At 40.9% G+C, this 27,809-nt stretch overlaps 1 protein-coding gene across 3 annotated transcripts in view; it reads left to right on the top strand.

Annotated features, from left to right (window-relative positions):
• ddx4 (DEAD-box helicase 4) overlaps positions 1-27,809 on the top strand; it is a 44,918-nt gene that overhangs the window by 6,896 nt on the left and 10,213 nt on the right. The window contains exons 4-16 of one of the 3 annotated variants that reach the window (XM_012962855.3): positions 1,776-1,835; positions 11,555-11,596; positions 12,889-12,912; positions 15,680-15,730; positions 19,126-19,173; positions 19,598-19,645; positions 21,156-21,200; positions 21,511-21,564; positions 22,453-22,515; positions 23,215-23,262; positions 23,339-23,365; positions 23,458-23,600; positions 24,088-24,240. In XM_012962855.3, coding sequence (XP_012818309.1) covers positions 1,776-1,835; positions 11,555-11,596; positions 12,889-12,912; positions 15,680-15,730; positions 19,126-19,173; positions 19,598-19,645; positions 21,156-21,200; positions 21,511-21,564; positions 22,453-22,515; positions 23,215-23,262; positions 23,339-23,365; positions 23,458-23,600; positions 24,088-24,240 — 806 coding nt within the window. 3 annotated transcript variants of the gene reach the window in all.

The raw sequence follows: 27,809 nt of genomic DNA, 5'->3' as shown, positions 1-27,809 counted from the left end.
CCTACAGCAGTGTGAAGACTACAGTGACATCACTGAAATCTCTTTTCCCTTCCTGCAGCGGCAGCCTTCCTGTTCTCTGAGCATGTGTGTAACTTGATCCTGTCTGCTGTTCTGTGCTACACATGCCCACCAGCCAATCAGAAGCGGATCTGCCTGAGGGGAGGGGGGGGGGGGAGGGAATGAAACACATGTGCAGTATGAAGCAAGGAGGGAAAGGAAGGGAGAATACCTTTTTAGAGATGGCTGCCTGTTCTAGAAAATGTGAAGTAAGTGTGACTGAGTAAATATTTATTAGGTGAGCCAAAATTGTGGCGTTTTTACTAAGCAATAGGAGGACTGTTTGGCAGTATGCTTTTTACATTTTGACTTGCATTCTCCTTTAACTTTATTTGTATTGTGTTGACCCCTGTTTGTTCTGCTGTAAAGCATGGTGTACATAAGTAGTGCAAAATAAATAAAATACACATTTTGAAGATTTTAGCTATAAACACTGGGGTGGAGGGATAATGAATGGAACAATTTTTAATTGTGTATTTATAAAGTTACTTATTTTCAAATAAAAGCTTTAATTTTTTTTTGAGTTCCCCTTTAAAGGAAAACTATACCCCCCAACTATGTAGGCATATATAAAATATATTGCATAAAAAAAGCTCATATGTAAAACCCAGCTTCATCTAAATAAACTGTTTTGACATATTTTTTTAGTACTATGTGCCATTGGGTAATCCTATATAGAATATTGCCATTTTAAGTGCTAAGGGCCGCCCCCTGGGATCATACAGTTCATGGTGCACATAAACCCTGCATTTGTCCATCAGGCTGAGAGAAGCGAATCCACTTTCCTACGCTGCCCATGTGACAGCACAGAAAGCTACAGAATCCGCTTCAGTGCAGGGCTGAGAGAAGTAGATCTACGCTTTGTGTGACCTTACCCTAAATGTTAGATCACATCTGCCAATTAATAGACAAAGTCCTGTCTTTTACTTCCGCACTTCTTTCTATTACAGTTAGAGCTGCATTAAATCCTGTCAGGTGTGATCTATGAGGGAGCACACAGCTCATCACAAAATGGTGGCTCTCAGGAAAGATGTAAATAGGGTGGATAATTAAATAACTCATCCACAATGCTTTCTCATGCTCCCCCCCCCCCCCCCCTGTTCTCTCTAAATGTTGTTGCAAAACTTTATTGCACATAGAAAATAATTCACCAATGAGTGTTCGACTAACCAAAAACTTATTTATAGATTTGAGAAAATTGGCCAATGATAATGCTGATTTCCATCACTGTCAGGCATATTGTTATTATGTTACATATAGAGTTTTCCATTTTGGATTCATTATTTTACATTGAAATTAAACATAGGGTTAAAGGAGAAACATGATCAGTGGTTATAAAACTGTAATGTAATGCTTCCAACTCCAAATGCAGGAGCAAAAAACATGAAGCTAGATTTATACAAAGTGGGATTCGCAGTGATGGATTCTTTTGCAGTCATGGCCCCTGTAAAGCTGGGGTAAACTTTGAGCCATATTGCTTTAAAAATAAAACCCTAATGTAGTAGTCCAAAAACTAAGTTGGAGTATGCAGAAACACTAATCAGCAAAGTACCGTACTTATGTTGATGATAATTTTGCAATTTCAATATATTATTCAAAGAAAAGTTGCCCTGTCTAAATTCTTAAGTTCTGTAAATCATGTATTTTTTTGTAAAGTGGATTTGATCTAATTTGATGTCTTAGATTACAAATGTTTAAATAAAGATTTTTTTTTAAAGCCAACAATGATATCACCAATCAAAATTATCAATCTGAAAGAAGTTTTGGAAATCGAGGAGGTGAGAACACTTATTTGTTATTTAGAAAATCTTTTGCAATTTTCATTAAAGGGCATAGTTATTGATCAAGTGATAATTATGCACAAAGAATAAAACTTGCTAAATTATGTTAAAATGTTTATTTTGGTTTGTGTGCAGTCAGTTAACGTATTCAGGCAAAGCAATGCAAACACAGATAAAGTTCTGTGACATAAATACCATATTCTACAGTGAAATTTAGTTGAATGTGAATGTTTTATTTTAAAGTAAACATTCTGTAAAAACAGGAATGTGCCATTGCCTTATACTTTTTAAATAAGGAAAATGTGCTTAAAAAAAGATGTTTCTGGCTAACTTATTAAAAGTATTTCTATAAATCTCTTTAAATGGGCTATTTTTAAAGATAATGATATTTAGCCCAGAGTGAAACCATGTATTTTTGCTTACAAGATTACGGGGGATTCCCTTATTCTATGTCTATGCAATGACTGCAAAACGCTAGAAAATACCCTGCCATAGACAGTACTGGGAATTATCTCTGCTAAAACACACTCAGATTGCCTAATCGCTCAAAAATGCATACAGAGGCTTTTTAAAAACAATTTTGCAATTAAGCATTAGTTTGCGATTTTAGCAGAGAGAATACCCAGTATTGTCTATGGCAGGGTATTTATTATAGTTTTATATTGGCGGCAAAACACATGCTACAAATACCACTAGGTGCCATTGCCCTTAATATATAAGGTATGCATCAGCACCGCCAGGATTTGTCATCTTTTTCTTAGACAGTCTCTCTGTAGCTCTCCATGGGGTCCATTGCACTTCTCTGGCTCCTGAATTCCCTCCCCACTGATGTAGCGTGCAGTTTTTTCATGGTTACTTGGATGCATGCTTGAGCACAGTGATCCTCAACCAGTGGCTCCTGAACAACATGTTACTCACCAGCCTCATAGATGTTGCTCCCAATGGCCTCTAAGGTGCTGATTTTTAAATTTCTGGCTTGGAGGCAAGTTTTTGTTACATACAAACACAGTATAATGCCAAACAGAACCTTCTGTAGGCTGCCAGTGTACATATGGGCTACTAAATGGCCATTCACAGCTTTTATTTGGCACCCACTGAACTTGTTTCACTGCACTCTGTTGCTCCCCAACACTTTTTCGTTTGAATGTAGCTCATGTGTAAAAGGTTGGGGAATCCTGGTTAAGCTATACCTATTATACTCCCAGGGGCATATATATTAAAGTGTGCAAGCCAGCATCACAGGTGATGTTGCCATTAGCAACCATTCAGAGCTTTACTTTTGTTTAACTGTTGTGACTGTTAAAATCGAATTGCTTATTGGTTGTTGTGGAAGGTCAAGGATTCCAACTAACAGCAGTGAGGGTAAATAATTCTGTCTGCTGTTCAGAGTTGTATAGCAATATCATGAAACCAGACCCCTCTCCTAATGAAACGGCAATCTACTCCAACCTGTTCCTTGTTTCTGAGACCTTACGAGAGATAGTGACACACAAAATGAGACGGTTTTTAATGTAGAAGGAAAGGTTAAAAAAAGCTTTATCAGAAAGGTCTATGCCAATAAAACCACTTAAAGTATTGCTGCTCCTCTGTGTCCCTCTGTGAAATGAAACAGTGCATTCCCTTTCTTTATTTACCTTTCTGCATTCTACAGAATAAATATATTGTTCTAGCTTGCACTATTGTGATTATTTATTGTCAATAAAAACTGCCTTAGTAGCTTTCCTTTGCAAGAGCTTTATAATTTTGCCATAAAATTACTTCCTGATGCTCTTACATTACGTATCAGATTTGCAGATTGTGTTGCAGTAGTTCGTTCGTGTTAGAAATTCTGACAGGTTCAAAAGGGGACAGTTAGGTTCCAAAAAAGGTTAGGTTTTGGAACTTCATGTAAAAATTACTTTAAAAAAGGAAACCTATCTGTGAAAAATGATCAACATGGCCTTTAGGTGACTTTTTATCTACATTAAAGTGGACCTGTCACCCAGACATGAAAATCTGTATAATAAAAGTCCTGTTCAAATTAAACGTGAAACCCAAATTCATTTTTAGATTAACACATTCAAACCCATTATAAAGGCATTTAAAAATCACAGCTGTCAATCATATATTGCTTGCCCCGCCTCTATGCCTTAGGCATAGAGGCGGGGCAGACAATAACTTTAGCTTTCCATTCAGCACTTCCTAGATGTGACTGCACATCTCACTTTTCCCCTCCCTCCTCCTCATCTAATTGTGTAGCCAATGCATGGGCCTGGGCATCACGTCCCCCATTCTGGCACAAAGCTTGCCTTAATAATAACAGTGTCCACAAAATGGTGCCTGCCTGCTTGCTTTGACTGAGTAATTCCAAGACGGAAGGAAACAAGATTTATATTATTTATATAGAGTAAGCAAAGTTTATTTTGCTCAACTAACAATATAGAAAATAATTTGGACTTATTTCTTAGGGTGACAGGTCCGCTTTAATGTTTTGAATTGAGAAGTATTTTTTGTGCCAGTATTTCTTTAAGAAGCCCACAGAATACCTTGGATGATCAGTTAGTCTGAGGTATCTTTTTACAGGATGCCTACTTTCATATCCCCATCATGTGTCCCCCGTTATCAGATATTCCTTTGGTATCAAACGCCGCCTCCTGTGCTATGTTGTCTGTGGCCTTGCCTGGGAAACTAAGCCTGCCTGATTTACCTTACGACTTTCTGTTGCCGATCCTTCGCTTGCCTGACTCTGATTTTCAATACTGCAGTAATTATTCTCTAATTTATTAGGAAATGGGGTTTACACCTAATCATGCATGGAAAAAAAAAATACCGTCAAATACCGTGACACCTATATAATTTTGAAAAATGCCGTGATATAAATTTTTGCTCATACCGCCCAGCTCTATGTAATATAGGCAAAAATTTAATTTCTAAAGGCTGGAGTGACCAGATGTCTAACATAATAGCCAGACCTCTACTTCCTGCTTTCAGGTCTCTAACCACTTAGGTAGTTAGTGTCTTGGAAGAGGGACTCAAGGAACATTACTGTTTAGTTAATGTGTGAGCACACAGGTCAGATACAAATGCAAACTAACTGAACAGTTATGTGCGGTATGGCCTCCCTCAAGTTACTGACTGTAGTAGAAGTAGTGTTATGGCCATTATGTTAGACATCTGCTTACTGCAGCCTTTATAGATTAAATTTTTGCATAACTAACTATATTGAAAACACTTTTGCCCATTTTCATTTTTACACTGAACTGCTCCTTTAAGTTGAACGATACAATCACAAAGCTCACGGTAGTAGCAACTCAAAATATTTTTCTGCTGAAACATGCTTTATGCACCATGTCATCCTCCATAGACATAATTCTTTTTGTGCAGGTTTATGAGACAACTCCAGCTAAAGTGTTTTAGGATGTGGAGCAAAACCAGATTACTTGAACTTTAAATTTAGCTCTCTTCTCTGTCAAGACTATCCTAAAGTAGTGGCCAGCAGAGAAAAACTTGACTGCAGGATGAAAACCTTGTTCAACCACTTTTTGATGGTCACTGCCAGCACCAGTCTTTCCAGCTGTGTAGGCATCTTCAAAAACAACATATAGTGCTGGTGGTCTGACACAGAGACCAGACTTCAAACTGTTGAAATACTGGACAGATTATCTTTCTGTGGTAATCTTGAGTACGGGACTGTATTTGCATAAAAGGGTGGGCAGATACTGATGAGTGGAACTAAATACAATTTCTCGGTCGTCCCTAGGCAGCACAGGTACTTGTGGGTTAATGCAGTCTTCCCTTTAGGAGGCAGGATAGCAAAGAAAAAAAAAGACCAGGGGCTGACCCCTGACTCCCCTCCCTCCTCCCTGCATTAGCCCCACCTCTGGCAGTTTTTTGCTATCCTGCTTCCTGGAGGCAGGAGTTTTGGGAGCTCTGCACCCTCCATTTCCTTTTTTCTTTAAATATAATTATTTTATTTTTATTTTTTACATTTTAGTTTATTTAGGTTGTTGTCCTGGATCATCCTTCAGGACACTAAGGGTGTAACTGCACACCTACTTCCCACCAAGGCATGCGGCTGCGCTGCCAGGGACTTTCATGCTCTCCCCCCTTCACAAGCACACTCTCTGGGGCACATACGGCATGCTTCTGCGCTGCCAGCACGAAGGGGAAGAGTAATACAGGCATGCTGCAGCGCTGCCTTCTTACTCACACAGCAGGGGACATGGTTCACGCGGTATGCTGCAGCGCTACCGGAACCAACCCCACGGCTACAGACAAGCCATAGCGCTGTCATAGGACCCGCCGACGCTCTCCCACTGTCTCCCGCCCGCACAACGCTGTCGCCTTCCCATGGTCTGGCGCCACCATTCAAACTTGGCGCCAATTCCCCTCTGCGTTTCGCGCCAACCGGAAGTTCCGGTTTAAGGACGCCGCACTTCCTGTACAGCGCTGGGCAGAGCGCAGCATAAGCGGGGAAGCTCCGGGAAGGCTACTCTTCAGAACAGGAGAAGTGTTAAGGGCGCTTTCAGCCCCTAGTATCAGCAGGTACTGTTAGCACAGCTAACTCCTCTTTTCTTTATTTCTCTCCTGTATTGGCTAAACTCTTAGCAGCCTAACATGGCATCTGAGTTGTCTAACTCACCCAGACCAGACACAGGGGACACACTAAGACCCACAGACCCAGTTCAGGGTACTAGAAAAAGACAAAATAAACGGGCTAAGCCCAAGGATAATACACATGATACTAAACGAAGCAAACTCTCTCCACCACCTACTGAGAGCTCAACAGATATCCCTGACTGGTTTAAACCTTTTCAATCCACACTGTTAGGAATCTCTTCTTCACTGGAAAAATTATCCACTGTACAACTCAGCAGGGGGCTTCATCAGACAAAACCATGATAGCCGGTCCAATAACCAGTGCCCCAGACCCCCGTACAGCCACATACAGAGGGCTATACTTCTGATGAAGAGAACCCAGATTTCAGCGATGCTGAAAGCACAGACCCTATTACCCTCACAACTGGTCCATCCCATAGGTCACAGTCAGAGCCAGTCAACGTCTTACTCACGGACATGTTCCAAACCCTGGGCATCCAGGAGGAGGTGAAAGAGCAAAAGACACTAGATAAACTGTTTGGCTCATCTCACCGTCACCAAAAATATTTCCCAGTACATGAGACCGTAGAGGAGCTCATTAAGAAAGAGTGGAAAACCCCAGACCGCAGATTAGCTAAAGACAAACGGGTTGATACTCTGTACCCATTTAACCAAACACATAAAGACATGTGGGATAATATCCCCAAGGTGGACGCACCTGTAGCCAGACTGGCCAAACTCACTACCATCCCATTAGAGGATGGAATGTCCTTCCGGGATCCCATGGACAGGAAGGCTGAAAGCTTACTTAAAAACATTTTTCATCCACTAACTCTGCCTTTAAGCCCACAGTCGCTTCAGCATGCGTGTCGCGCACGGCAGTCTTATGGCTTGAGGAAGCCCTTGCGGGGGTCACAGAGGAATCATTCGACATGCACGGCCAGTTATCCAAGATCCTCAACGCGATCCACTTCCTGTGCGACTCCTCCATGGACACTCTACAGCTGCTAGCCAAGACGGCTGCCATGTCTATCGGAGCCAGACGGGCGCTCTGGATGAAGACCTGGAGTGCCGACCCGGCCTCAAAGAAAAATCTCGTAGCTCTCCCCTTCACAGGAGCTACACTATTCGGACCCGAATTAGACTCAATAATCAGTAAGATCACAGGCGGGAAGAGCAATTTCCTCCCTCAAGATAAGAAGACGCGCCCAGGGGGCACTCAGACCAAGCGGCCCTTTCGTTCCTCTTCCTATACCGGTCGTTCCTCCCAAAGCTCTAGGCCACAAAACACATACTCAGGCCCCACAAAGAGCTACCGTCCTAACAAGAAACCAACCTGGAACACACAGAGACGCCCCTTTAAAGGAGCATCAGACAAACCTCAAGAGGCATGAAGGTCAACTCCTCCCCGGGGCGCAGGAGGCAGTCGGGGGGCCGCCTCCTACTCTTCAGGGAAGCATGGCTTTCCACAACTACAGACAAATGGGTCCACCAACTCGTTTCTTCGGGCTACAAGATCCAATTCCATCACTATCCCCCCCGGCAAATTTCTAGAGTCAAATACGCCTCCGACAGCGCAAAAGAGACTTGCGTTCAAGCAGGCCATAAACACCATGCTTCTCTCCAAAGCAATTATACCAGTCCCGACGCCAGAAAGGAAAACAGGTTTCTACTCGAACCTTTTTCTGGTTCCAAAAAAGGATGGCTCGTTCAGACCAGTTCTCGACCTGAAGGCCTTAAACAAATTCCTGCTGGTACCATCATTCAAGATGGAGTCCCTTCAATCCGTCATTGCCAACGTCCAGCAGGGAGATTTTTTTCTACATCCATCGACCTCCGGGACGCTTATCTGCACGTCCCTATCCATCGAGATCATCAAAAATATCTGCGGTTCGCATTCCGGGGAAAACATTTCCAGTTTCAGGCCCTTCCCTTCGGCTTGGCCACGGCTCCACGGGTTTTCACGAAGGTGATGGCATCTCTAGTGGCCTACATGCGACAACAAGGACTACACATCCTCCCTTATCTGGACGACCTCCTCCTAAGAGCCCCGTCCCACACTCGAGCACTCGCCGGAACCAACCTGTGCATAAACATCCTGAAAGCACACGGGTGGCAAATACACCCCAGGAAAAGTACCTTGAACCCCACGCAGTCCATCGTTTTCTTAGGCGTCCGGTTCAATTCCATACAACACAAGGTGTTTCTCACAGAAGAAAAACAGCTATGCCTCACGGCGGCGGCACAACAAGCCATCACCTCAAAGTCAATCACAGCAAGAACTTGCATGCGGCTCCTCGGTCTAATGACCTCGACCATAGAAGTAGTCCCATTTGCCCAGTTCCACATGCGCCCACTACAACTCCGCTTTCTCAGACAATGGACAAGACTTCATCACGACCTCAGAGGTCCAATATTCTTATCGCGTCCCACGAAGGACTCTCTGCAATGGTGGCTTCAACCCAACAAGCTTCTAGCAGGCAGAACCTGCTCATATACCAATTGGGCTGTCATCACAACAGACGCCAGCTTACTCGGTTGGGGCGGAGTCTACGACCACAGAACAGCACAAGGACAATGGTCTCTAGCGGAGACAAAGCTTCACATCAATTTGCTAGAAATCAGGGCAGTATACCTCTCTATCACCCACTGGGCACACCTGCTACACGGACGCCCAGTCAAGATCCAATCAGACAACGCCACGACCGTGGCGTATATAAACCACCAGGGAGGCACAAAAAGCCACGCCTCGTGGAAGGAAGTATCCAGACTACTTCAGTGGGCAGAAGACAATCACTCTCATCTGACAGCGGTGTACATCCCAGGTCATCTCAATTGGGAAGCAGACTTCCTCAGCCGGAACTTTGTAGACCCAGGGGAGTGGTCCCTCCACACAGCTGTGTTCCGACAACTTACACACCGCTGGGGAATGCCACAGATAGACCTTATGGCCTCCCGATTCAACCATCCGGTTCCCCAGTATTGCGCCAGATACCGAGACCCACAGGCATGCGCAGTCGATGCAATGACTACACCTTGGGACTTCACCCTAATATACATCTTTCCGCCCATCCCCATGATTCATCCAATCCTCCGCAGACTGCTCCAATTCAGAACAACAGCCATAGTCATCGCTCCATTTTGGCCACGAAGAGCGTGGTTCTCCGACCTCCAAGCACTAGCAATAGCACCTCCTTGGAGGCTCCCCCTACGACCAGACCTCCTAAACCAGGGCGACTTCCACCACCCTCGGCTGGAAAATCTGGCTCTCGCGGTATGGCTATTGAGACCGCCATATGGTCAAGGAAGGGCTTCTCCGATAAGGTAACATCGACACTTATGAAGGCCCGAAAACCAGTCACCATCGCATCCTACCACCGGATCTGGGATATTTTTCTTACACGGTGCACAGAGGCACAACGTAATACTGCCAAATGCCATATCCCCACGCTTCTGGACTTTCTCCAGGAAGGACTGGATAAGGGATTGGGAGTTAGTTCCCTCAAGGTGCAAGTGTCTGCCCTTTCATTGCTCTTCCAAGACCAACTCGCTCTACACCCAGATGTTAGAACATTCCTTCAGGCGGCAACACACATCAAGCCCCCATACAAGAACCCAATCCCCCCATGGGATTTAACCTTCGTTCTCCACGCCCTCCAGAGCACACCCTTTGAACCATTGGCTACAATCGATCTGAAGCTCCTAACCTGGAAAGTAGTCTTCCTGGTAGCAATCTCTTCAGCCAGACGACCTCGGAGTTTGGGAGCCTTATCTCATAAAGCCCCGTACTGTATTTTCCATGAGGACAAAGTGGTACTCCGGACACTCCCCACGTTCCTGCCTAAAGTCACCTCAACCTTTCACCTTAATCAGGAGATCGTTCTCCCCTCTCTCTGTCCTAAGCCATCTTCACCGCAAGAACGGCTTCTCCACAACCTGGATGTTGTGAGAGCTCTAAAGTTCTATATCCATAGGACAAAAGACTTCCGAAAATCAGACTCATTATTCGTCCTATACGGTCCACTACGCAAGGGCGATAAGGCCTCCAAAGCATCCATCGCCCGCTGGATCAAGAGCTTGATCATTGCAGCTTACTGAGCCAAGAGTCTACCGATCCCATTCAAAACTTCAGCTCACACTACCAGAGCCCTCGGCACTTCATGGGCGATGGCCAACGCAGCATCGGCTGAACAACTGTGTAAAGCTGCTACATGGTCCTCTATACATACTTTTACAAAGTTCTACAAGTTCAATGTGTTCTCTTCCGCCGAGGCAACCTTCGGACGCAATGTTCTTCAGTCCGCAGTGAGATCATAGCGCTCACCCTCAGTTGCCGTGTTAGAGCACCTATAACCTTTCGTTATTCCGTTATACTAGGTTTGACCTGTTTCTACTCCCGTTCTCTATCTATCCCACCCTCTCTAACTGCTTTGGGACGAACCCACAAGTACCTGTGCTGCCTAGGGACGACCGAGAAAAGAGTATTTCTTTACTTACCGATAAAGCCTTTTCTCGGAGTCCCGTCACGGCAGCACAGGGAGTCCCACCCTATCTATCTCTAGTTTTAGCTGTGCTAGCCGTAACTGCCAGAGGTGGTGCTAATGCAGGGAGGAGGGAGGGGAGTCAGGGGTCAGTCCCTGGTCTTTTTTTTTCTTTGCTATCCTGCCTCCTAAAGGGAAGACTGCATTAACCCACAAGTACCCACAAGTACCTGTGCTGCCGTGACGGGACTCCGAGAAAAGGCTTTATCGGTGAGTAAACAAATCCTCTTTTCTCACAGAAGTCTTTACCCTGGGCCCAGCATAGCTGGTAGCGGGATGTCCCAATTTGCACTGAACACAGGAGTAGAGAAATAGAATTTAAATTGATTTTTTTTTTTTTAAATAGCAAAGAAGTAATGGAGAAACACTTTGTTTTCAGCCAAAAAAAGCTTTACCTATATACGGTTACCCTTTGGGACATGCCTGTAGTGCGCACAGTCCTGGGGAGCATGGCTTTACTATAGTATTACCTGTCACTGGGTCATGAAATGGTATATACCTGATGTCAATATGTCTTTTTCAGATAAGGAGTAAATTAACTGTGTGTCTAAAACAGAACAATGTAATTTGGAAATAACGTTACATTTTTTTACTTAGGTTATCGATCTGAAAGGGGTGGGCCTACTAATTTTAACCGAGGTAAGTTGCCAATACCAATTACCAAGTTACATATATAAAGGCAGAGGTCCCTGCAGTAGCCAAGATTAATAGTGGGCGACTAATTTCCCTTTGGGCTATTGCCCTGATGGTTGTCTGGCTGCTTTGTGTAGGATTTAAATGGTATCAATACTGAGATTACCTGTTCACATTCCAGATTCAGGCTGTAAACCCCTGTAGTCTTTACACCTATAATCCACCTATAATCCCCTGTATTGTTCACACCTTTTAGTCCCTGTATTGTTCACAACTCAGACACAGAGACTGTAAGCGCCCACATTGTTCACCTGTTCACACTTCATACAGATTGCAGTGCCAGTATTGTCACTGTATGTACTGCCTGTCCTATGCTGCCTGTGTGTGCCATACTCTGCCTGCCCTATGCTGCCTGTGTGTGCTATACTCTGCCTGCCCTATGCTGCCTGTGGGAGGTGCTTTGGGGCTTTGTTCTGGGAGTTTGTTAACATTTTAAAATAGTCAATATATGGTCCCTAAGGTTTGTAATTATGTGCTTGGGGTTGCTGTGCTATCCACAGGGGAGGCATATCGATCTAAGGGTATGTCTTAAAATAACATCATAAACTTCTTTCACATTTAAATACGGGTGATATCCCTTCAGTGAGCACCAGCTATTTGAGTTTTTGCTGCGCTACCATTAATGTGTGCCTTGTGATAATGTGTGTGCAGTTTAAAAAGGGGGAGTGGTCAAAACTGGCTTCCATTATTGGCCCTCCACCATGTAGGCCAGAATCTTTTAATTTTAAATAGTTTTAATATATAAATGTCCCATACAAATTCCTTAATTGCCCAACGGCCACTACCTTTGTTAGTTAGATTTAATATTATGCTCAAAAATGATTTGCTCAGCTCCTGATTTTATTATGGAATGCAGAGACTCGAGGCGCCAAGTTCCAGGCAATGAAACAACCCCCAAACCTTCATGTTTGAGGGATGGTGGTCTCTTCTCTAAAGGTTTTTTTATTCCTTTAAACGCACACCTATGTGTTCACCCATGTGCATAATTAGTAAGTGCCCCAGCTCAGTCATGCATATGCTGCAACATGGCCCGATGCAGTGCTGGGGCGTCTAGACTTAGTCTTTAAAGAAGGGACATAATAGCAGGGCCTTTTCTGCTGTGGAAAGAATACATAGATTGTATGACACAAACAAAAATCTTATTTTCCATTTGCTTACTATTGATTTGATGAACTGAAATACCACACTGCCGATTGCAATTTATGACTTGAGTTTTTGATTGTTTTTTTCCCCCACAGGAAGTCGAATAGGAAGGGGAAGAGGTAATTTAATTTTGTACTACTTAAACCAAGTTTAAATTTGTCTGTTTTGCCAGTAGTTTATAACTGCTTAACGTAATGCATGGACTTCCAAATATTTATTGTAGATGTCATATGCTTGCAAAGAAAACACCAATCGCCACCTTTACAACTTTGTAATGGCTGACTAACCAGTTCATGATCTTTTTGTGATCATTTGTTGCTAATCATGCATTTTATGGGTCATAACTGTACAGTTAGTTTGCTTTTAAATCTGACCTGTGTCCTAAGGATCAAAAGCAAACTAACTAGACAGTTATGTCCCACGTGGCCCCACTAAGGTCGCCGACTGACTAAGAGGTTAGAGAGATGCACAGGCGGTAAGTAGTGTTCTGGCTATTATGTTAGACTTCCGCTCAATCCAACCTTTATAGATTACATTTTCGGCTAACTAATAAAAAAACATTTTTTATTTTGCAGCTTATCTATTTACTGAGTTTTATTTTTACACTGAACTGTTCCTTTAATTAGGTGTGCATGTGGCTTCTTGTGGATTTGTGCCCCTTACAGTATCTGGTACTGTATGAGGGGCTATAAATGATATTGCTTTCTTTCTGTTCTGTTTCTTTATTCTCTTTGTTTAGGCTGACAGGCCAAACTGCAGCTACTCTTCACTTGCCCATTTGTAAATGTACCATACACTGGCAGCTACAGTCTGTTGGTAGAATACATTTTCAAACCTTCCTAATTAACCGATATACATGGTAAATAGAGTAAAGGTGGCCATACACGTGGCGATCCGACGATGTTTCGTACGACCATCGGTCGCACGAAACATCGTAAGATCCGCCACACACCATTCAGGGCTGAATCGGCAGGTAAGGAGGTAGAAACAATAGGATTTCTACCTCCTTCTGCCGATTCAGCTCTGAAGGGAGAATTTTGGTCAGGCGCCTTCTATGGCGCCCGATCAAAATTTTCAAACTTGTCCGATCGGCGAGTCGTCCAATATCGGCAGCTTCCTGCGATATCGGTCGACTCGCCGACATGCCATACACGCACCGATTATCGTACGAAACGAGGTTTCGTACGATAATATCGGTGCGTGTATGGCCACCTTAATGCTCGTATCGTCAGACCACCATACAACTTCTGAAAATGCCATCAGTACATTTATGGCTACCTTTACTAGTACAGGCATAGGAGCAGTTATCCGGGAAGGCCATCTTCCATAGACTCCATTTTAAACAAATAATTTTTTAAATGATTCCCTTTTCTCTGTAATAATAAAACAGTACCTGTACTTGATCCCAACTAAGATATAATTACCCCTTATTGGGAGGGGGGGGCAGAACAGCCCTATTGGGTTTATTTAATGGTTAAATGATTCATTTTTCGCTGTAATAATAAAACAGTACCTGTACTTGATCCCAACTAAGATATAATTAATCCTTATTGGATACAAAGGCTGTATTAGACAAAACTGTCACCTGACTCCACCTACTGCATGAAGAGAGAAAGATACTTAGAGGGGGAGAGTGAAGAGTAAAGGTGGCCATACACAGGATATTCTACTGATATGCCCACCCAAGATGGCTCTAGGGCCAAACAAACAAATTTAAACCTGCCCAATTGACACTTGGCCGATTTTGAGCCAGCTACTGAACGGGGGTGCCCCATACACAGGCAGATAAGATGCTTCATTGGTCTAAAGGACTTGAATCGGCAAACTAAATCTGCCCCTGTATGGCCACCATAACTTGGTTATTTCACAAACCATACAGAATTAATTGATTATATATAGAAAGTTACTTTTAGTCCAGTGGAACATAAATTCATTTTTATGTTCGCGTTGCATCCCTTTTAAAGGAACAGTAACACCAAAAAATGAAAGTGCTTTAAAGTAATAAAAATATAATGCACTATTGCCCTGCACTGGTAAAACTGGTGTGTTTGCTACAGTAACACTACTATAATTGATATAATAAGCTGCTGTGTAGCCTGGGGGCAGCCATTCAAGCTGGAAAAAAGGAGAAAAGGCACAGGTTACATAGCAGATAACAGATAAGTTCTGTAGAATACAATAGTGTTTTATCTGTTATCTGCTATGTGCCTGTGCCTTTTCTCCTTTGAATGGCTGCCCCCGTGGCTACATAGCAGCTTATTTATATAAATTATAGTAGTCTTTCTGAAGTAAACACACAACTTTTACCAGTGCAGGGCAGCAGCACATTATATTTTAGTTACTTTTATACACTTTCATTTTTTGGTGTTACTGTTCCTTTAAGGAGACAGACACACAATATTGCTTAGTATTGCAAAGGATTTTGAAAATAGGGTTTTTTTTTTCAATTGAATTAATAGACAAAATAAATTTTCATGATAATTCCTATTTATAGTTCTTGCATTAAACAGATGTGTATGTATATAGGTGTTCCTCTTTGAGAAACAGGTCTAAAGTAACTGAACCCACCAAGTTATTTTGAAAATGTTTTGCTTATCTGAGCGTCATTTTTTAGTTAAATTTTTTTTTTCATTGATTTGGTATAAAAAAACTCAAACATTTCAGTGCAGCATTAGTATTTCAGAAAAATGAGAACTTGGTGAAAGGCAGGAATGTTTTTGCCATAAGCCGCAGGTTTGCTATTTTGATAGTGTGTTAGCACATTGACTTTTGTTACAGAACAGGCTTTTTGCATCACAGCAGTGGTAAAGACAGACATTTACTATAATTTTTATATAGGTATTTAGTGCTGAATTAATAAATGTTTATTCCCTTATTGTTTTCTAGGGTTTGATAGTAATCGAAATGACCAATATTCAGATTCTTCTGAGAGAGATGGTAAGTGTAGATATGGGAAATATATGATATGGGAAGTATGTAAGTGATGAGAGTTGAGAAAGCTACCAAACATTGCCTGTCAAAGTAACTGCAAGAGAAGCAAAAAAAAAATTAGTAGCCAGAAGGTAATTTTTGATTTATGGCTAATTGAGTTGGAGTACTGTATATAGCAGAGAAAATATCACCCAATGTGTTATTTTTATGGAAATTCCTAGCTGTTATAGATCGACATTATAAAAACAGGAACCAGACAAAAATCATACATCACAATACCAAAACAAACGGTAAATTACAAAAAATGCCACACAACATATATTAACTAAAGGGGCAGTGTCTTCCCCCCCCCCTGTCCCTGTCAGCAGGAGTTTGTGGCTTGTGCTGGGCATACTTTCTGGCTATTAGTCACAGTTTTATTAGCATTTGCTAATAACAGATTGATTAGCTCCATGACTTTTGTTTGCTTTAAGGGAAAAATAATTCTTACTATTAACCAAAAATGAATAAATTGATAAATTAAAAAAATTACAAATTGAAAAGTTGCTAAGAATAGGATATTTTATAATATATTTACAGTGAAATAAAGATGCATAACACCTTTTTAGCAGGATATTGGTTATTCTTACCCTTCCCTTGATTTTCATGTGCATTTACAGATAAGACTTAATAGTATAATTGATAGTGTAGGGGTTACATCAGAAGTCTTTTAAAAGAAAGTACAAGAATAAAATGTAACAGCAAACATGGAAACAAAAAAATCTGCAAACTCTTAATAAAACAATGTTTCTTTAATTTGGTTGTGTATAAGCCACAGCCACTAAATATTGTACATTATGTTTTGGCTTCTGTACCAGCCCAATGCAACCATAGCCACTTAACTGTGAAGATCTGTACCCCCAAAGATTCCCCCAGTAGCCCCCCTTCTTCTGCTGATTCCCTGCTCACACATACTGTGTTGCTGTCACTTACCTGAGCTATGGTACTGAAATATACTGTATATATTGAATATAAATGTGTCGGTACAAGGCTGAGTAAATCAGAGTCGCATTACATGGCAACTCAGGAACCAGTATGTATATACAAGCAAATTTTGAGCAAATTAGAAAAACACTTTTGGGTTCGTTGCTGTTAGTAGAAAAAAATGGTCTACCATAAAAAACGGAAGCATGCAAAGACCACTTGCAAAGGGGAATTGTTGCTAAAAGGGATATTTAATATAAACTTTATCTTATGGAAATATGAAACTTTTAAAAATGTTTGGAATCGTTAAAGTTACTAAGGGGATCCAGGTTTCGCTACTTCTTTTAAGCCACACCTACTTTAGACCATATCCACATTAATGGTGGTGGTACACCAAAAAAGATAAATATTAGTTGCTCACTGCAGGGATCATCACTCGTGAAAAAAGTTCATGAAGTCACATTACAACACCCTTAAATCCATATACCGCCTCTACCTCTGTGGATAGCGCAGCAACCCTCAGCACATAAACACCTCAAGGGACCATATAATAAGTAGTAGTAATAAATTATGACAAACCTGCACCATACTCCCCTCCCACAGGTAGGGGCTTAAGGGTGTGAACAAGGCAGGGAATTGCAGATGTGAACAATGCATGGGGCTTGCGGGTGTGACCCAGGGGCTGGTAATCTCAGTACTGATACCCTATGTAAAGGGTAAGCAGTCACTGCAGTCAGACAGGTGGGGGCCACCATTTGAACAGCACCGTTCTAGGCAAAGTGTGTAACCCCTCCCCCCCAACTAACCCACCCACCATCAAAATGACTGTGACTCATGCATGAAGAGAGGCACAGATGCTGAGAGGGGGATAGTGAATGGTAACTTGATTATTTTAGAAAAAGTACAGAATTTGTAATTCATATTTGGAAAGTTTTATTTTAGTAAGAGGAAACTTGAATATTAAATGTTCATTTACAGGATAGTTTCCCTTTAACAAAAGGCTGCTTGCCTTCATTAACTACAAAAAGATAGCCTTGGCTCATTTTAAATAAAAAATAGTTGCCATAGATTCCAAGATACATATGCAGAGAATTAGTTCTTTTAGGAAGACAAAATCCTTAGTCATTCTTTTTGGCTGGCATAGTCTCTAAAAATTATCCTTTGCTGAGTGAACTGTAATATTAGTAGATGCATGCCACAGCCTGGTGATATAGCCCACCATGGCTTTGAATCATGATGCTTCTCCAACAATGTTTTAATTTGAGGCCGCATTTAGCAGAAAACAACCAGCAGCAGTTTTTTTTAATTAGATAAGTTTGGTTAGGAAACTTTTTAGGTTATTGTCTACCTTGTATTAGGACATTCCACCCATATGGCATCATTTGTACAACAGTGTATCCCCTTCATTCGCCAGCACCATCACATTTTCTTAAAACAAATTGTAGCTTTCACCCATTGGCCATTTTCCCTCTGACACATTAATGGCTTATGTGAGACCCTAATTCAGTTCATGCAGTCAAGAATGCAGGCTTACACAGGCAGAACTTAGGTTGGTCCTGCTTGCATTGAGTAATGTAATGGTTAAACTGAACTCAGGAGAGGAGGTTAGGAAAAGAAATAGGAGCGGACAGCTGGAGTGAAGTTTCTGTTGGGAACCAACAATGCCACCTCTTCATTGGTGGCTAGACTAGAGGGGGGGTGTTTAGTTGAAAAGTGTGCATGCCCAGTAGCCAACAATAATATAGATCAATGAAGGGCACACTAGCAAGTAACAATAGAAAATATAGTAAGGTGCAGTGAAGTAGCCAACAGCCAATTCCCAAGGTTTGGGACCGAGTGGGTTAGAGTAGGAGAAGGAATCCTAAGTGCCAGGTGTTTAAATTTCAAACAGACTGTTCACTGATTACATTTTTATTGTGGGGAGTTTACATGTCCTTTAACTGTTTCAAAAGCAAGTTGTCCATCACCTAATCCCTGTTGCATTTTAGCCAGCTATATTGTTTCCTGACTTGGGCAATCTAAGTTTCTACTTGCTTCACTGCATTATGCATCTTTTATTGATAATAGCATTTTATGTATATGATACGTTTCCCACCATCATAAATTCATTGCATGTCCACTTTGATTTGCCTCTTTTTTTGCCTTATTGGCTTTTCCACAAACTTACAGTTGGTTACTCCTGATTGTAGACACAAGTCTCTTCCTCAATGGCCCAAACTGATTCTAATAATCAGATATGAAACATGGTTACACTTAAAGCTAAAAGTTGGGGAAAGGCTTGTAGATATTCTCTAAAAGCTGATCAGTTGCCAAAGAAAAAGTTTATTTTGAGATAATATAAGATAAGATTTATAAGATAATATAATGTGCACTCAATAAATATAACTATTGTTTACTCATTTAAATGTTTACCTGTTTGATTTTTAATTTCTGTTTAGGATATAATGCTAACGAGGATACACAGAAACCTTTTCGAGGAAGAGGTGGTAAGCAATTGTTCTTAGCTGTTAGTTGACTGTATGAACAGATTAAAAATGCTGAACACCTGGGTAGTATTACATTGTATTTTTTGCAGTTTACTGGGGCTCATTTGCCTCTCAAGGGGACCAAGAGAATACTACTAGCTTGCCTTTCAGTTGCTTGGTCTCCCTATCTCTCATAAGAAATACATAAGGTATGATAACATCTGGGCCACTGTTATAGAAGACAAGTGTATCTGTGTTCCATATTGGTTTAATATTGATAAGGTATCGGGTATATTTTGGCCGTGTGCCTCTTTTGCCTACCTAGTGCTTTTGCTGGAGCCCAGGTGTGCAGAGTTGCTCAGAAGTGAGAAGTTTTGCGTGAAATATTTAACGTAAATTTCCTTTCATACCCCCTCTTTTTAAAAAAAAATTAAAAAAAAAATAGGGTTCAGAAATGAGAATGGACAGCGGCGAGGTTTTGGAGACAGAGGAGGTATGGCCTTATTATGTTCCATATGGCCCATGCTATTCTACGACTGCTGTTCTTCAGCTTATTCTTCCGCTTCTTAATCATCTTATTCTTAGCGCCCCCATTTTCTAAACGCTACTCCTCCTACAGTTTAAGGATACAACACCCAGACTCTCCACACTTTTGTCCTATAGCGGAGCAGGTTGCTTGTGCTTTTCTAAGCGATCCCGATCCCAGTCTTTTTGTGGCACCGCTCCGAACACCCCAATTTTTCAATTGCCTTTGACAGGGAAGATTTTCAAACTGCTACCACTCTTATAGCATTGAAGCTACACTCCCCAAACTTGAAAAACATAATCATGGGGTTACCCAGAATGAAACAGTAACATTTGTTGGATAACCCAAAGTTGGGAGGAGCCAACAACAGCCAATCATATTTCACCAGTTGACCCTAATGGGGAAATTGAAACTGCTGCCACACTTAAAGCTTTGAGGCTACACTCGCCAAACTTGAATCACATAGTCATGCCATGAGCAGACTGAGGACAACATCCGGGCCACGGGCCCCCAGTTTTGACAGTTCTGCCATAGAACAATAGGTGCAAAAGCATCATTTACATTTTATAAACAAGTAAAAAAAAAAAAAAAATATTAAACAATTTTATATCTAAAAAGTTTTACCTCACATTTGCATTATTTTGCTAGTTTTAGCTTAATGAATGAGGCAATAATAGTGTTTTGAGTAAATATATAGAAATCCTTATTTAAAGGAGTAGTTAAGCCCCTCCTGGCAAATTTTTAGTTTTATTACCAGTACACAGCCACCACCCCTGCATGTTACGGACACTTGTCCCAACTTATTTGTGCCCCCATAACATGTCCAGGAGTACAAAGCTACTCAGTGGTTTTGGCCACTACCTAGCAGTGTCACTTCTGTTTCCAACATCTGTCTTGCTGATCATCAAGTGACACATGCACAATAGAGGCCAAACATCAAAATCGGCTATTGCATATGTTACTAGTTGAAATCCATGATGGTAATGAAAGTCACATGGCCAAAGATAGTACTGTAACTCTACAGTTCTGGATGTACAATGGGCCACAGTTCACTTAGTGCAACACAGCAAATACTTCACACTTGTTTCAGTTTTAGGTGCAAGCTGAAATCCCACTGCCAGAGAACACATTCAGTGTAGTAAATCCAACCCAGCAGCACACTAAAGTAGTGAAAAGTATTGTTCTTATAGTGCCAAAAACTTACAACATTTTGGGCTTGCCACCAGACCTTTATCAGGTCTCTCAGCATTTTTGGGCTATTTATAAAATACTAAACTGTATTGCTTAAAGTGCCCAAAACAACAACCCTGTGTCACTTAAATGGGCATTAGAATGTGACAAATCAACAATACATACCTATCATGGGACTTAGTGGTCATTAGTATTACAAGGGATGATATTTATTTTTTCACTTACTAACCTCTTGCCCAGCTCCTGTTTCAAAACCTTGACATTTAAAATTGGTTTACTTTGTTAGGATTTAGAAATGAAAATGGACAGCAAAGAAACTTCGATAGAGGAGGTATGAAAATGACATTTATGACATTTCTTTGCAACTTAATTCTATTGGTTAGCCATAAAAAAAATTGCTCTGGGGCCTTTCTATTGCATTAGACTCTTATGCTACCAGCCCTGCAGTGTTGTGTGGCCTGCTGAGATTCATTGTATTTGAGCTCCATCACTCCATGTCTCCTGACAGGCCCCATTGCAGTTGCACTCCGTGCTCCCTTTTTCACTTAATTTATATCTAGAAAAGTAAGAATTTGTTAAAGTTGTACATTTTCATCTTAATATACAACTTATTTGTGTCTGGTTTTTAATTTTCTTTTTAGATTGGAATAATTCTGGTGAAGGAGAGGAGCGTCCTCGTGGTTTTGGGAGAGGTGGTAAGTGCTGCAATGCAAAACACCGCATTAGGGGTTTTATACAACTGTTAGTCTCGATACACTGCTTCACAAAAGTCCATCATAGTGTTTTGCATTGAGATGAATTCTGTTACAATGTAGGGCATGGCCCCAAAAGCCAGAGCATTCATTTGTTTTGGGAATCTGCCTATATAGCACAACAGGCAGTGGTGTAACAAGTAGGTAAAAGTAGCCACCCCCCACCAAGAAAAAACTTTTGCGAAGGGCTCAGTGTGCACAGCAGTTCTCGTGTGACTATTTGAAGGAGAGCAGCTGTGGGGAATTCTATGCTAGAGGAAGCTGACCCTGCACACCCTCCTGCAACTGAAAGGGCCTGCTTTCTATCTCTGGCTTGGAAGCAAGTTTTGGAAGCAGAAACACAGGTTTACTCCAAGCAGGGCCTCCTGCAGGCCAGCAATTCACATGTGGCTACTAAATAGTAAATCATAGTCCTTATTTGGCACCCTCAATTTTTTTATGCTTGTGTTGAAGTTAAAGCTTTTCATACTGAAAAATGTTTAATGGAGTGTTTTCACAGTGAAGCATGAGTGCACCTAAGATGGCTTAATTTGAGATATGCACATTGTGTGCCATGGTTCTGAAAGCTGAACATAGATCCTTATACAGTTGTAGATCCTTATTTCTTAACCAACCCTGCAGTACAAAATATATTTGGAAACCACAAAAACAGAAATGAAGACCAGTTGCAAAACTTAGTAAAAGTTATGTTTAATATGAACAATTAGCAGTTTTTTTTGTATATGCTATTTTTGCAAAATCAGACTTTTGATTTTGTAAAATATTGAAGCAGACAGTGTCAGTTATAAAATAACTGTATTTTCAGAAGTGCGTGTATTTGTTTTCCTGCAGGTTTTAACAACTTTGACTCTGATACTGGTGGAAGAGGACATAGAGGCGGCCGTGGTGGCAGGGGTCAGTATGGTGAAGGTGTATTTTATTGTTGTAAAGTTAAAGTGGCTGTGTATACACGTGTATAGAACACAATCCAGTCTCTTGTTTTGCCTGGGGCTCACTTTAAAATAACTGGGTTAATTATCTTAATTTTTATTAAAGAATTTTTTTTATGCAGACACAGCTGATTCTACATATTGAAAGAAATGAAATCATGATACCATGATGATTGTATGACCCATTTCCCATTCCCCCCTTAGATTTGCTGTTGGTTTGTTTTTTTTCTTTTACCCCAAATACTTATACAGGTCAGTTGGTTCTAGATAAAACTGACTCTAATATGTAAATGTAATAGAAACATAAGCTTCACTTAAACCAGTATGAAAAATGGTCACCTGAATGCTTGGTAAATGTCTGCATACTCATTTTTTAAGCATTACTTTATTGTATAAAATTGGACCTACCTACCAAACAGTTATCTATTTAGATCACTATAGGTGCATATATATGTGTGTGTATATATATTAAGCACGTGTTGCTAAAAATGTAGACGTTTTCTATTTATAAAAATAAACATTTTTTGCAAACCAGCTGTTATACATTAAATATCACAGTGGTTATGACTTTTGCCCATTTTATATTTTTTAAGGATTAATATTTGTGTTTCCTGCATAAAGTGTGCTGTTTATTGACTTTTACATGAGTAATTTAAATTTATAGGTGGATACAAAGGAAGAAATGAAGAAGTTGGTGTTGAATCTGGAAAAAGTAAGTGTTATCACTTTACCAGAAAGTGCTTCATATTGGTCTCAGTAGATTTATGTGGTGTTTTTCTGTGTTCTAGATCAAGAAGAGGGAACAGAAAAAGAAGGTATATAGGAAATTCATAACACAGATCTTTCTTGTAATGTAGCTGAAAAATGTATGGTTCTTAACTTTCCTTATTTACTTTGTTTTCTTAAGTAAAAAAGGTGATCTATGTTCCCCTACCGCCATCTGATAGTGAAGATGATATATTCCGGCACTACCAGTCTGGAATCAATTTTGATAAATATGATGAGATTCTTGTTGATGTGACAGGAAAGGATGTTCCTCCAGCCATATTGGTAAGTAGAAATAATTTACTGAAATTATAGAATAATGCATGTACAATTTAAGTCAGTGTCTCTATAGGCAAGCTATATCATGCCAGTAGTGTGCTAGACGTACGTAGATAGGGGTAAGTAATTAAGGTGCGCCAACCCACAAGCTCCTTGAATAGGGAAGGTAGAATATTAGATATTGGTGGATTGCTTTGGCAAGAGTGTTATGTCGCACCAAGGATCACACTTTAAAATTTGTTGGTTGAGCCTCTATTCTCATATGTAAGCTTCTGCAGTAGGATCACAGTTGCAGGTTAGCTGCATCAGGGGCAGAGGTCATCTGTGATTTGTCCTAGTTGCTTCAGCCTGATGGGAGTTATTTAGATGTTTGGTTTGCAGTGTAGGCATGTATATAACTAGCAAGTTACAATATTTAAAGCCATGTTTTTTCAGTTTTCAAAGTTTTAGTGATGTGCCTTAAAAACTGACATTTTTTTCCTGACTTATATAGACTTTTGAAGAAGCTAACTTTTGTGAGACACTAAGCAGGAATGTCACTAAAGCTGGATATGTAAAACTAACACCAGTGCAGAAACACAGTATACCTATTATATTGGCTGGTCGTGATTTAATGGCTTGTGCCCAGACCGGTTCTGGTAAAACTGTAAGTATGTATTTGTTGTGATTGAGTACACAAGCAGGGGGTAGCCTTTCAAAGGCAAAACAGGATGTGGTAATAGTGGATTCATTTATTAGAAAATTGATAGTCTTTGAATTTAACCCTACATCCAACATTGCAATGCTTGCCTTCTGCTAGGATTTGGCATTTTTTGGCGAGTGTTGACATTATTACTTGACTGCTAGGTCTTCCCCAGCCTGTTAATAGTGTTGTAATTTAAAGGAGAAGGAAAATTAAAATCACTGGGGGTGTGCCAAAGTTCATTTAAGCTAATGCACCTAATAGCATCAGCCCAGGGTAAATGCAGGTGATTAATTCTTTCTTCCTTCTCCTTTCGCTGCAATCCCAGGGCCCACATGCGCAGTAGTGTCAAAAAGCTGACTTTTTTTGTCACAGTTTGGATTTCCATTCAACTGTGCATGCGCAGATGACGCAACAGTTGATTCCCATTATGCAGGCTACCAGCGACATATGGTGGACGAGACCAGAGACCTTTGTCATGGGTGATGTTGGGCACACACCACCTGGGAGGTAGTGACCACAGATGCCAGCCTCAGCTGCTGTGGGGGGCAGTATATCAGACATGTACACTCCAGGGGACCTGGCCACGAGAGTAGAATTCACTAACCATCAATGTCCTGGAACTTCGCAGGAAGGCTGATCGATGCTGTTTCAGCCCTGCCCTGTCAGAAGTGCTATCTGACAGTGCCACAACAGTGGTGTATGTCAACAAGCAGGGTGGCATGCGTAGCACACTAGCCATGCAAAAGGTGTCAGACCCTGACCTGGGCAGAACACACAATCCCCAGCATCTTAGCAGTCTTCATTCTGGGGGCAAGTTGTTGATTTCCTCCCTATACCACCAGGGGGCTCTGAAACTTTCCAAGCCACCCCACTTATATATAAAACAAGACTTCATCACTTTTTAGAGCATTGATAAAGCAGACTCCATTAAGAGAGAGACCACTCTTTTTTTTCTAATCAATATTTTTATATGCCAGCATAAAGTAGAGTATAGTTAATGGATTATAAGGACAATTAATGTTTACACATCAAGCACAGTTGGTCAGCACCAAACAAGGCACAAATGGTAAACCCCAATAGACCAAAAGGAACACAAGAGGCTTTAGCCAGATACTATTACCAATTCCCAATAGATAACTGTATATCATCAACCTTCAAATACTGTACGACCTAACATAACTTACACAGGGGACATATGCAATCAGAGCTTAAAATCAACTATCCTGAATAAAACCTACAGAAACAAATTACATTTCTTTTTCATGTTTAATATCAAATCCAGCACAATTCATTAGCAGTCTGACGCAGTTCATTAAGAAATATCCATCAAACATACAGTAAATTAATTGTTAATTCAGTCTAATCCATAAGAATCCATTGCTATTTCAACAGAATTCATTAATATATCATAAACAGATCAAAGTTTAAAGTCTATTTCAGCATGATCAGTCTGTCAAAACCATTCCAGTTCCTTAATTTAAAAAAATGTATCTATCAAAATTCAAATGAATGGAGAGCCAATATACTCAACTATAGCTCCATATTTAGACTAGGTGAAATATTAACCCTGTAATCAAGAGCCCAGGAGCACTTAACCCCAGGTGTAAAGCTAAAGGTGCTGTACAATCAGCACAGATGGCTTCAGTAAGTACAATTTCTCCCAGGCCACAGAGCTTACCGTGACTAGCGTTGCGTTGCGTTGCCTGGGTGTCAGCACACTCCAAGTGGACGCTGCGCCTGGGTGCCGCTTGCTTCAGGCGTGTTGCTTTGAGAGCCAGAGGACATATTTACATGGTTACATTGGGTTGAAATAAAGACTAGAGTCCATCAAGTTCAACCCTTCCAAGTTAACCCAACAGACGCAATCCTATACTAACTTATGTATACGGACCCACACTGACCTATCTATCCACTCACATACAGACCCATACTGACCTATCTATCCACTCACATACAGACCCATACTGACCTATCTATCCACTCACATACAGACCCACACTGACCTATCTATCCACTCACATACAGACCCACACTGACCTATCTATCCACTCACATACAGACCCATACTGACCTATCTATCCACTCACATACAGACCCATACTGACCTATTTATCCCCTCACATACAGACCCACACTGACCTATCTATCCCCTCACATACAGACCCACACTGACCTATCTATTCACTCACATACAGACCCACACTGACCTATCTATACACTCACATACAGACCCATACTGACCTATCTATACACTCACATACAGACCCATACTGACTTATCTATCCACTCACATACAGACCCATACTGACCTATCTATCCACTCACATACAGACCCACACTGACCTATCTATACACTCACATACAGACCCATACTGACCTATCTATACACTCACATACAGACCCATACTGACTTATCTATCCACTCACATACAGACCCATACTGACCTATCTATACACTCACATACAGACCCACCAGTGCTTCCAAGTGCAGGCACAACTTAAAGGAACAGTAACATCAAAAAATGAGTGTATAAAAGTAATTACAATATAATGTACAACTGGTGTGTTTGCCAGTTTATATAAGTAAGCTGCTGTGTAGCCATAGGGGCAGCCATTCAAAGGAGAAAAGGCACAGGTTACTTAGCAGATAACAGATAAACCCCCATTATATGGGGCTTATCTACTAGTTATCTGCTATATAACCTGTGCCTTTTTTCCAGCTTGAATGGCTGCCCCCATGGCTACACAGCAGCTTATTTATATAGTAGCTTTTCTGTAGCAAAAACAGCAGAGCAACAGCACATTATATTTTAATTACTTTAAAACACTTTAATTTTGTGATGTTACTGTTCCTTTAAGATTTTTAATGCAGAGGGGCTGATTCTCTGCAAGCTTTTTTCCACTTGCCATTAAACAGCCCCGTGTGGCATAGCCCTAACAAATGGGAAATGCTCTGGTTTCCATGATGCTATATTTTTTAAAAGTGAGTTACTAATCTGACTTTTAATTGTATTGATTATTGAATCTTAAATTATACTTTATATTAGTAGTTGCACCCTTATCTACAGCATGTGCTGTAATGCAGCTGTTATATCTTGCTGCTTTGCAGTGTATAACCGTCTCCCGGAAGTTAAGGCTTACGCTTAAAACTACCATTAAAGTACCCATAGATGCCATACAACGTATGCCTTTGCTACAAATGAAAAGTTAGCTGGTATGCAGTTATGCGAATTCTGTTTTAAGTTGATGTAAAACCAAAAATGTAATTTTGCCCCATTGAAAGAAATTTTAATTCTAAGCAACTTTATCCCTTATCCGGAAATCCGTTATCCAGAAAGCTCCGAATTACGGAAAGCCTGTCTCCCATAGACTCCATTTTAATCAAATAATCCAGAATTTTAAAACTGATTTCCTTTTTCTCTGTAATAATAAAACAGTACCTTGTAATTGATCCCAACTAAGATATAATTACCCCTTATTGGGGGCAGAACAGCCCTATTGGGTTTATTTAATGGTTAAATGATTCCCTT

Source organism: Xenopus tropicalis, chromosome 1 (assembly GCF_000004195.4).
Source record: "Xenopus tropicalis strain Nigerian chromosome 1, UCB_Xtro_10.0, whole genome shotgun sequence".
In the NCBI taxonomy this organism is placed as follows: domain Eukaryota; kingdom Metazoa; phylum Chordata; class Amphibia; order Anura; family Pipidae; genus Xenopus; species Xenopus tropicalis.
This window is presented reverse-complemented; position numbering and strand designations above follow the sequence as displayed.